The 11849-nt window shown below is 32.0% G+C and overlaps 2 protein-coding genes across 4 annotated transcripts; both read right to left on the bottom strand.

Annotated features, from left to right (window-relative positions):
- Positions 1-4364: 4364 nt before the first annotated feature.
- LOC113862475 lies at positions 4365-4712 on the bottom strand. Its single transcript, XM_027495559.1, has one exon. It carries the CDS (start codon positions 4710-4712, stop codon positions 4365-4367), a length of 348 nt encoding a protein of 115 aa, XP_027351360.1.
- Positions 4713-7525: 2813 nt separating this feature from the next.
- Positions 7526-11422, bottom strand: LOC113861249 (pentatricopeptide repeat-containing protein At3g22470, mitochondrial-like). Of its 3 annotated transcripts, none has more exons than XM_027493949.1 (3): positions 9698-11394; positions 8839-8915; positions 7526-8066 (listed from the first exon to the last, which is right to left on the bottom strand). In XM_027493949.1, exon 1 carries the CDS (start codon positions 11375-11377, stop codon positions 9773-9775), a length of 1605 nt encoding a protein of 534 aa, XP_027349750.1. In that variant the 5' UTR covers positions 11378-11394; the 3' UTR covers positions 7526-8066; positions 8839-8915; positions 9698-9772. The 3 variants fall into 3 exon arrangements, with proteins under 3 accessions (XP_027349750.1, XP_027349748.1, XP_027349749.1); XM_027493947.1 differs by having other exon boundaries at positions 7543-8103; positions 9698-11392; XM_027493948.1 differs by having other exon boundaries at positions 7603-8695; positions 9698-11422.
- Positions 11423-11849: the final 427 nt, after the last annotated feature.

Raw genomic sequence — 11849 nt, 5'->3', positions numbered from 1 at the left:
TATTATTTTTGAGGTCGTCAACATGTGATTTTGGATACTTCCCAAATAGAAATTTGTGCAATAAGGACACAACAAAATCTAGTATAGGTCCATTATTTTGTGGCAGATGCTGAGGTGTCCCTCTCTACTGTATCTATTTCACGTGCCTACTATTTTTTTATCCATAATTTGTATGTTCCACAGAGAATATTCTTCATCTATCCATATCAAAATAATGAATAATATGGATGGTCTCCCTTTTTCCCACATTTTCTTTGCTTTAGTTTTCTTTAAACTATAAATGTGGGCCACTCACACATAGATAAGAGCCTGCCAAGCTGATGTGCTGTCTAGAAGTTACCCGTTAGAAAGAAAATTTTGCCAAAAGGAAGTGACAAATTTCAATTGTGGTAGAAAAAAAATATTAATATAAACCACGCGTAAATAGTATTCATCATATATGGTAGCTGATTTTATTTTATTTTCATCATTTTTTTTAATGTCCTAGAATCAGTGAGAAAGTGAAAAACTCAATACTTTGGTTTGGCTATTTGTGACATTTAATTTGATCAAGGTTGAGCCTAAAGGGCCTATAATCTGCAAGATATATAAAGGCAAAAGGAGTGCCTATTATTTTATTGGTGTGTGGAAGGATAAGTTTTATCACCCAATTAACTTTGATTTTAGTGGAAGACTAAACTTAAGGTGTGAAAAGAGTAAAGAAAATCTCATGATATATGGCTAAAAGATAACATTTTGTTTTGGTGTGTATTTATGTGTTTAAACTTGAAAAAGATAAAATAAAAATTAGTATATATTACAAAAGTACTTCAACTTGGGGTTTTTTCCCCCCTTCACTTGTTTGATGGCACAACAAAAATACTTCTTTAAAAGAAACATGTCAACAACAATGCTAAAGACACCCCTAAGCGTACACTTCAAAAAAAAAGTTTTAGATTATATCTCACCTTTTTAAAGAAGAGAAAGATATAAATTTCATTATGTAAGTAACTCAGCAATCCACGTATAGGGGGCCACAATTATCTATAACAGAATATTATTATGTTCATGATTAAAGAAAAATAGGTTATCAACTTTTCTTTAACGTCGTAGATTATCCACTTAAATTCCTAACAATTTGGTGTGTACTTGCAAGTTGAAATGCAATTGCTAATATTAAATAATTAATAAGCCTAAGCAAATAGTATAACCAGAAAAAAAAAATTGTATTTATAGTTAATTTATGCTAGTGGGAAGCCTTGCTTTCTAGATACAAGTGTTAGGCTAAGATTTTTTGAGTAGGTATGATACTTTGTTAAGTTCCAGATTCGTATCGTTAATTTTGTTACTCACTGAAAAATATCTTTAGCTAGTCTTTGTACTCTTTAATTATTAAACTTCAACATGCTACGTATGAGCTTGCTAATGACAAGGATTGTCATGAGTGATGATGTTCTAGTTCTGCACTTTTTAGCATATAAATAACCTTATTTTTCACCTTTTGATTTGCACTTCTAGTGATGATGTTGTAATATTGAAGAAAGCTAATTAGAAGGCCAAAGTGCACTAATGGCCCCCCAAAAATGAACAAGTTAGTGTTATTTAAAAACTAATGATCAATTCGTAGTTATCTTCAAAATATTTTCTCCTTGGAGGTGTTTTTCAACATAGGTAACTCTTAGGATTTTGTTTTTTTTAAGGAATTGAGTTTTTTTTATTAATTGAATTAATGAAAATGAATCTAAATAATAATGAGAAAGATTTCTCCTCCGAGGATTTTTATTTTGTAGAAAACTGAAATCTTCTCTAGTTAAATAATATACTACACTCTTAACTCTATAACTCTTTTATTCCTACCCTTCCTCCTAATAATACCACACCATGAAATTTAACCTCATCTTCAAGGTCGCCCTCCCATTGGATCCAATTAAAACAAAGCTTGGTTAACAAGATTTGGGCCTGGCCTATTTGGTATAGAAATGCTTTCATATTTTTTGATGGTCGATGCTTCTTTTTGTCTATTTTTGGTATAACCTGTTTGCTATGATTTAAAATGAAAAAGTTGTTTACAATGACAACACCTATGTAGTGTAGACTCACCTTAGTTCAACTATAATGACCCATTGGCTCTATTACATGTGAGCTAAATAGATTTGCAGCCACAATTAATGGTGGTGGGGACATGGTTGGACTCTGTCTAACCTAAATCTCCATCACCTTTACCCAAAAAGTTTCATACTCCAATGGAAGTATTTATATCTGGAGAGAGAGAAAAATTATATAAATGTAATAAATAATATGATATGATAAAAAGAGAGAGATTAAAATAAATAATAATATATTAAGTGTAATACTATTTGAATATTTATGAATTATAATTTCCTCCGTCCACTCCCTCTACCTCTCCTCATCGTTGTGCCATCAATATTGCATCATAACCATACAATTGCACAATCAAAGTTGTGAACTAAACAAATTCTTGCACAATTGCACTTGTGAACCCAATTAACGCAACACATCTTGTTCGGCCAAAAGAAGATACTATTATGTATTGAGATTCTTCCTTTAATGGAGGGGTAAACATAAGATAATTATGTCATGAAAGACAAAACAAAACTTTGAGTGTACTCATAAATGTGGTCCATTTGAATTGTCCATGAGACTTTCAGTTCAATTAGGGGTGCACCAATTGCAAGATTTTGCAATCTCTTCATGAGATCAAATTTAATTCGAAACTGATAATGCACATGAGGAGTACCAATCCCATCTTAGCATGGCTTATCTTATATTTTAATATTGTTTTTGTGTCTTGGTTGTTTCCTCCATTTATATAATAAATTAACCTTCAGGTCATCACAACCCACGTTGAGTTTAACCACAACACTTGAGTTTCCTCATAGTACATAGCCTTTTGGTTAACACCCGCGCCCCATTATAGAATTCTACTTCACCTCTACTCCAATAACACCAATATTAGCAACTTCATTCCTTTGGATCTTAAACTATCGATTATGGAGTGCCCAAATGAAGAACTTGATTGAGAGTACTAAGACCTTAGCAAATTTATTAATGGAAACATTTGCACTATAATTGCTTTGGAGTGCTTCTCCTCATATCGGCTTTGTCATGACAATAATAAACTAAATCTTTAATTATATTTTTCCACTGGCACAAATCTGATCCACTAATTTGTTCATGGATAACAAGTTGACTCACGAAGGAAACTCTTTAGCCTAGCAGTGGATTTTGAGATATATATCTCGTGAATCATGGTTTAAACTCCAAGATAATTTTGCTCATTCATTAGTGGAACGCGTGTTCCTCCTCAAACAACTAACCACCTAGCTGATCGATAAGTTTTGATCTATAGATAAAATGGAATCATGTTATCCTAAATAGAAGAAAAGTCTTGATTTAAATGAGTGTTCAAAACTTCCTTGGCTATAGCTATCAAAGTTATTCCTGGACAAAAAATTAAAGCTTTTGGAAGCTTCTCTTTTGGGGGATTATTTTGGTCTGTGAATGAGTCAACTAATTTAAGTCAAGTGGAGTGAGTCCATTTTAATTAGGTGATAAAAGTGCTTATGTCTTCATTCAGGTTCAAATAATTGTATCTTATTTTTTTGTCAATCGAACTACTTATTACTTAAACATTAAATATTGGTTGCTTCTAATTGGAGTTTGCATCTAAATGCATCCATTTTTACTAAAGTTGTCGTCTATAATAGATCATCATTTTAATTGTGATTCACATGTTACTGTACTTCCAAAAAGGTTGCGACAATTATATCAAGAATACCAAGCACTTCCAAACTAAATCTTAACATTAAGTATTGAAACTTTAATTTGAACGATTTATACAGTGTTATTACAAAAAAAAAAATATAGCAACAAAATTGATTAATTGCATATCGAATTGCGTGAGTGTTAAGGTAATAATTGCATGTATCTAACACTAATGAAATATGGAAAATGGCATATTCCTTTAGTCAGATATAGGAATGCATTTCGTAGCTCAGAGGAGTCATATCCTTTTCTTTCTTCTTCTTCTGGAAAAAATCATAACTTTTAGGCTTGGACTTAAGGAAAAGAACCAACCATGCTATACAATTCATCGCCTAAAAACTAAAATCCTCTGCAAACAAAAATCCAAGAAGTATAAAAGACTAATTTCACATTGACTAATAAGATATATTGCACAATCTAAAAGAGTAAAAGGAACCATTTTACTTTATATGCATGTTTTGTACGTACAATATATTAACAAGCAAAATCAAAACTACTAAAAAAATTTAAGGCTGGCAATAATGCGTGTTTGTTTGTTTTTTTTTTTTTTTTTTTTTGCTTGTAATTCTATGTAAAAAAAAAAAATGCATGCAAAGAAACTAAAAATTATAGCTATGTTGTGAAGGCGTGATCTTGATAACAAGGCCTGGGAAAACATCATCAGGGTCATGGATATGAGGGTTCCTTTCCACTATAAAGGGGTCACCACACTTGTCACTGATCGTGTGAAGTGTCTCTCCTTCTCCAACCACATATATTTCGTTACAAGGTTGAGACAAGACCTTGCTGCCTCTGAAGCTACCTTGATCCTGAAGCAGAAGCTGAGAACTGTCCCTGAATATGCATAGCAATATGAAGAGCACCAGAAGAAATGCACAGCACCATGAGGTTGCATTAACTATGGCTTTTGAACTTGACATTGGTACCTTTCTCGGGTTGAAAGCCATCACTTAGGAAGAGTGAGTGAAAGAGAGAGAGAGAGAGAGAGATGGATATGATGTGAGGGAGAGTTGAAGCTGTATGAAAGGGACAAGATGCTGTTCTATGTGTTTAACACCTTTTATAAGCCAAAATTCCAAATTACCTTCTTATAATATATATTTTCTTCTTCTTTCGGATATTTCTTTTTATTTTATTTGTTGCACCCTCCAATACTTAGGATTAATGGTTTTCGACCCTGGGTTTTGAAAACCAATGGAATTATAAAAGGTGTGCCGAAATTTTCCAATGAAATAGTTGAACTTTCCAACGGGTATCTACAAACTGTTGTTGGTAGATTCTTGTACGGTCGATGTTTATTCACATAACATTTGAATGAAATTTTTTTGGCACACATGTATTTGATTAGAAGGGGATCCTGGACACAAAGATTAGAGTTACTGTTGTATTACAAAAGAGTCATATACTTGGGTTGTGAAATTAACCCTTCGAAAATACAAGGTAAGACTACTTACAATAGATTCATAATGATCTTTCTTAACATCATCGTCACAAGAGCTTTATATAACTCAGTCTCCCATTTATACATGTTTGAATAATTGAGCTTACAAAATAAATATTAACTGTATTTAATAAAAATCTTTTTATTTTTAGGTCATATAAAATAACATAATATAAACATACATAAGATATCTGCCCTTATTATCTTCATCGAGTTAGATTTCAGTCCCTATAATTTGTTACTTTTAAGTATCTCTCCTTATACTTTCATACACTTGTTGTGCCCTACTGGGAACTGACTTCTTAATAAATAAAAACACAACTAAGAACTAATCATTGGTGGAAAATAAGGACCAATATTTTAACGAATAAAAATTGTAAGGATCAAGGACCCAGTGTATTAATGGTATGGATCAAACAAAATAAGTAAAAATATAAAAATTGATGCTTACAAAAAGTAATGTATAAAAATCAAAACTAAAACCAAAATAGACAAAGACTTTGACACCAAAACCTTATGTAAACTCGAAATTCACATGCATTTGTGTTAACATGTTTAGTATTTGATCATAGCTTTATATTACAGTTTGTGACTATAAGTTTAATGAATCAAAACTGGATGCATTTTATAATTTTTTATATAGTTAAAAAAATAGAGGGGAACGAAGTTATAAACCATTTGCGTTTCACACTGTTGAGGCCACTCAGCTAGGAACTTCTATACAACTTTTGTTTTAACTGGTGTGTTGATTTAAGTGGGCCATGTGGAACCCTAAGGATCACTAATTGAGAACCATGAAATTGTTAGAGGGGCAAAAATAGCATTGATGCCTGTCTTGTAAACATAATGGAGGGTGACTGGGAGATTAGAAGTATGTTGGTATAAGGCTTAATGATTACTCAAATCTTACGCATGCTTAATGAGAGACATTATATTAGGACTTGGGTTTTATATGGTGAGCTGTTGACTTGCAAATGTGGCCATAATTTCATCGCTTTCCATTTTGGATGCCTACATCATTAGTGTCAGTAGCAGTTTATAGTTGATGGAAAATGTGGATAAACACTTATTATCACTTATATAGTAGGTCAATTAGTAATTAAATAAATTTTGAAATGGACCGCTTTGTATAAAAAGTTTTACAATAGGAGATTATTTTGAATTTTTGAAAAATGCAAAAATATGCTTTAAAATAGTAAATTTCGTTTTTAGATTAAATAATTCAAACAAACTAAATTACAGTAAATTTAATTTCAAAATCAATTCAAAAGATGTATAAAAATTGACCCAATTTGCACTTAAAATAACTTATAATCAAATTTTATTGAAGGGTTTTGACAAAAGGAAATCTTCATGCACTAAATTCAATTTTTTGAATTAGAAAAAAGATGACAAAAAATTATATAATTTTTGAACGTGTAAAGAATGCAACTAAAAGCACCCGTGAATAGAATAATAGAGTAAGTTGTATCTTTAAACCAATGAAAAAAGGTAAAAGAAAACCAAGGAAAATTTTGAAAAAAATTATTAAAATGGATCTCATAATAAATCATTTTTTAAAAAATTTAAGTTTTAACAAAACTCAATGGTATCTTATCCATGTAACTGACACTATTTAATGAAATAAAACTTAATTATTATTATTATTGCACTAAACTAAATCGATTTAAATATTTCAAAATCCAACAATAGTAGTCATTCTATAAATTCAGACAAACCTTATCAACTCTACAAATTTAAATCCACAGATCATTCTAAACAAAAATTACCGAAATTCCACTTTTCTGTCCCGACTCACATCTAAAAATTTGTAAATTTTCATTTGATATTTTCTTCTTTTTTTTGAATCTAATTCCTAAAAAATCATTCTTCATTTTTATCTAGACCCTTCTCTAATCTCTCCATTTTTTGTTTACATAATATCTAACCCAACTCATAATTTAACTAAAATATGACATGAATAAAATATATCGGTAGCATCATATTCTTCACATGTTCAAATGAAATTTAATGCTATAAGATTAGAATTATTAAAATTGAGATTTAAGGATATAAAAATATGAAGGTATAGATACGTCACTATTGCCTACTTTAACTTCATACCATATTATATTCGACAATTAGACGTCACTATTAACGAATGAACTGTATGGAGTGAGAAAATATTTTTAAGGAACATTTTTGAAAAATAAAATTAACAATGAGACGAAATAAGAAAAGTCGTGAACTTTTTAGAAACCATAAACTTATTTAAACCTAGACTAAAAATTTAATGGTTCTTAATTATTATAAACAGAGTGTAAAACACAAGTTAAATAACTAGAATCCAGAAAATGAAAAAGGTATTCCATTATCATTAAATATTCTGTGGCCATATTCCAACTGTTAATTTTGCACATATGAAAAGAATATTTCAAGTGCTTCTGAATGTGACAAGATCCCATTATAAGTCTTCAATTAAGCTTTTATAGCAGACCCCACCAACTAAAAAAGACAAATAGAACAGATGAAAAACTTGAAGTGGAGTCGTGCCTCCTCCACCCATTTCCACACAATCAGCAAACCATTCACGTCTTTACTCTTCAGTGAAAAACAGCATATCAACCAGAACCTATTTCTGTGGCTCAAAGACAACCAAAAAAGGGCCAACCTCTTGAATGGTTTGGGCTGTAGCCCCCATTTACAAGCCTATTTCATCAATTAGGCCTACTCCTTAAATGGGCTGGCCCTTGCCCACCCCGTTAAGCCCATTACATTCATAAAACTAATCATGATATTTGAAGGCATTAAATTGTAAACGGAAGGGTAAACTTGGTAAATCCATCCAAATACCAAGCTAAGTTTTCCATCAGATGATATTCTGATCCAATACACCAATCAAAGAGTAAGCTCAAAGGCTGAAATTCATCTCCAGAAAACATTATAAAAAAGTCAGTAAGTAGTCTTTCACCAGACTTTTTCATCTTAAAAGTTACTTTTAAGTTAAGAACTTTTTGGATGTGTGTTGCCTTAAGACTTCAAATAAAGAAAGAGAAGGAGAAACTCTTAAAATTGGCTTATCTAAAAGTTCTGTTTTTTTTTTTTAATGATTTCTTCATAAGAAAAAGCTTTTATTGTTTAGAATGTTTGTAGAAATATGTTTAGCACAATTCTTTTTAAGGAGAAGAGAAACCTAAAATAAGCTAGACCAAACACTAAATAACTGTTAGATAAAATCAACTTTAGTAGGTGTGCTCTGAAGAAGAATGCCCTAACTTGTGCCAACTCAATAGTTGTTGTAGCAATTTTTTCCCATTCTTCATGAACCTCTTGCTGGTATACTATCTACAATTTTTTTTATTCTTGATTCTAAAACTTGTGCTACCTGAAGAAATATTTCCCTTCTAAAACTCTTAAAATGCTCAAACTTGTGCTATCTCTATTTTGTACTGCATATGGATCTGATGAGAACTTTTTTCTGCCCCAATAGATCAGCACAAGCCATGTGAACTAAAATACCAAATCAGGCATGAAATGAGAGGGTGAAAAAAAATACAGATATTGATCAGTTGAAGCATGAATTTGACATATAAATCAAAATCATAAAAGTAAGCACAACAACAAATGAATTATATCTAAGAGGTATTATATACCTGATCTAAGCAGTCAAGCGAAATATGTGAAGACCCATCCTTGGATCTTGGGATGACATCAAATACACCATTTAAACCTGGTTGTTTGGAATAGAAGAAAATGTGAGCAATCATTCCAATGGATAAAATATAAATTCCCTACCAATTAATGTTGCAACAAGAGTCCGGTTAACAGCATTGTGAATATTTTGGTCCGGCAGAAGCAAATCTTCCGTTGTACCCAACATTGTTTACCTCTGTTGGTATAATTTTCCAAAATGATTTAAATCAGATAAAATCACTCAAAAGCATAGTTTTGATAGAACCGTTGCTACTAAAATCAACAATAACTGGTTGATAAACTCCAAATGATTGAGCAAAAATCTCCTCTCGGTGTTATTCATCCAATTAGACAGGGTGCAACCAAAATGTGGGAATTTCAACTATTTTATGAGTAAAAATAACCCAAAAGTATTGCAAAAGAAAAAGGAACCACGTAAGAGAAAAATATTTATTACAAAAGGTTGGAAGGACAATTATGTTAATTTTACTTCGTTAGCTTCACGATATAAAATTTTATCAAAACACTAATCCATGAGCAATAACTTAGAAGATGAGGCCAAATAAGCATATTAAAAGTACACAGGAAGGAAGAAGAATAATGGCCTTTTCAAGACTACAAAAGTTAAACATTGGTTAAAAACATAAGGTCAAAATGAACTTTAAGATATATGAATTGACTAAAACTTCTCCAAGAACAGTCAAGCCACTATGGACTCCAGTTTCTTGGACACAAGAAACATGCATCTGTTAACCATTGATAGTTTCAAACAAATCAAGCACGAAAATAAGTATACTAATTAGCACCAAAGTGTCTAACCTTATACCGTTTTCCCAGAGTCAAAGTTCCCAGCAGCATCTTCATGAAGAAAATTCTTGGTCCTAACAATTACTATCATTTTTCCAGTAGAGCACGAACCATGGTATCAAAAGTTACAGCATTAGGAGGGCAATCGTTATCTACCATTTTCAAAAGTAAGGCCTCTGCTTCATCTAGCAAACCTTCTTTACAAAGCCCATTGATCATAATATTATATGTTCGGATATTAGGATGACAACCTTTCACAGAAAGAAGTTGAAAAATCTCTTTTGCAGCCTTTAGTCTTCCCCCTTTGCAAAGACCATCTATAAGTATGTTATATGTGCGTATATTTGGAGAAATTCCTATGTCAATTATGTGCTGAAATAAGGCAATTGCCTTGTCAAGGTACTTATGTTTGAGATAATCATCCAACAATATATTGTAAGTAATTAAATCTGGAGGTTGACCGCTGGTACGCATCACTTCAACCAGGTCCCACTCATACAAGGTTCTTCCAGATTTGGACAAACCATCAAGAAGACAATTATAAGTTACAGTATCAGGAACTAAATTCTTCTGATGCATTTCAGTTAAGAGCATCATAGCTTCATCCACCATTTTAACCTTGCAATATCCATTAATCAAAGTACTATAACTGATAACGTTAGGCGACGGACCCATTTCAACCATTCTATCAAATACTTCTTTCGCCTCATTCACATTACCACTTAAACAATACCCATTTATCAAAGCATTGTAACTAACAACATCAGGCTTTAAGCCTCTTATGACCATCATTCCAAACACATTACGAGCTTCCACAACCAAACCTAATTTACACAATGCATCCACCAATATATTAAATGTATAAACATCCGGTAACACATTTACTTGTATCATTTCATTCAGCAACTTAACAGCTCCTTGAAACCGACCAACCCCACAAAAACCATGAATCAGAGAATTGTAAGTGAAAACATCAAGAGCAATGCCCCTTTCAACCATTTCAGAACACAAATCACACGCCTCAGTTACAAGTCCGTCTTTACCCAAACCATCAACAACCGTATTATAAATTATCAAATTAGGCCCAACACCAACACTCTCCATCTTTCTCAACAACTCAACAGCATCTCTTGTTTTCCCAATTTTGCACAACCCATTGATCAAAGTGCCACAACAAACCTCGTCAAAACAAAACCCTTTTGACACAGAATCATCATGCAATTGCAACGCCTCCAAAATCCTACCTTTCAAACACAACCCTTTCATGAGGGTAGTAAGGGTAAGCTTATCCAACTGAAAACCCCTCTTAAGAATCTTCCCCATGACAGAAAAAGCAAACCCCATTTGACCCAAATGGGAGAAACAGTTAATCCAGATACTCATGGTGATAATGGAGGGTTTAGGGGTTCCCTTAAACTCTAACTGAGAACAGAGAGAAACAACAGTGTGATAACGTTTCATTCTCACGATTGTTCCTAAAAGCTTGTTAATTTCAACAACGGGGGGTGGGGGAAAGCGGTGGAGCATGCGAGTGAAGGAAGAAACGGCGTCGTTAAATGTGGGAAATTTGTGGAGTTTTTTGCGGGGGCGAGGAGCGTAGAACCTGGTGTAAGGGAGAGAAAGGAGAAAGGTGGTGAGAAAACGAGGTGCGTTGAAAAGGGTAGTTGCATACCTGGGATTGGGATTCAGCATGACATTGGTGTTGGTTGGGTTGTACAGCACAAGAGCACGGAGAAGATATATATATTTATATATCAGTGTAAAAAGATTATAACTCGTTAAATTTAAATGAAAAGTTTAAGATTCAGGTGTAAAAATTTTAAACTTATGCCCTATATATATTTTTCTGAGTTTTTTATTAACTTACGCTTATACTAGTGTTACTCTATGCATCCTTTATATCATTTAATTTTGAGCAATGATTTTATATTTACTTATTTTTATAAATTATATCTTTTTACAAGGCCCGTATGAAGTCAATACTTTTCTTTCTGTTAAGCAATACTTGTAACATATTTTTAACACAATTTTAATTATTACCTAAAATTTATTTAAAAAAAAAACAAAAATTAAATAGATCTTACACATAATTTAATGATCTTATTCTTAGTTTAATAATTTTCACTCATACGTATATAATTTTTTAAAAATTTTAAGTCATAAT

This window comes from Abrus precatorius, unplaced genomic scaffold, assembly GCF_003935025.1.
Source record: "Abrus precatorius isolate BTA unplaced genomic scaffold, Abrus_2018 Scaffold3, whole genome shotgun sequence".
NCBI classification, from domain to species: Eukaryota; Viridiplantae; Streptophyta; class Magnoliopsida; order Fabales; family Fabaceae; genus Abrus; species Abrus precatorius.
Note: the sequence above shows the minus strand (reverse complement) of the source record. Positions and strands in the feature narration are given on the sequence as shown.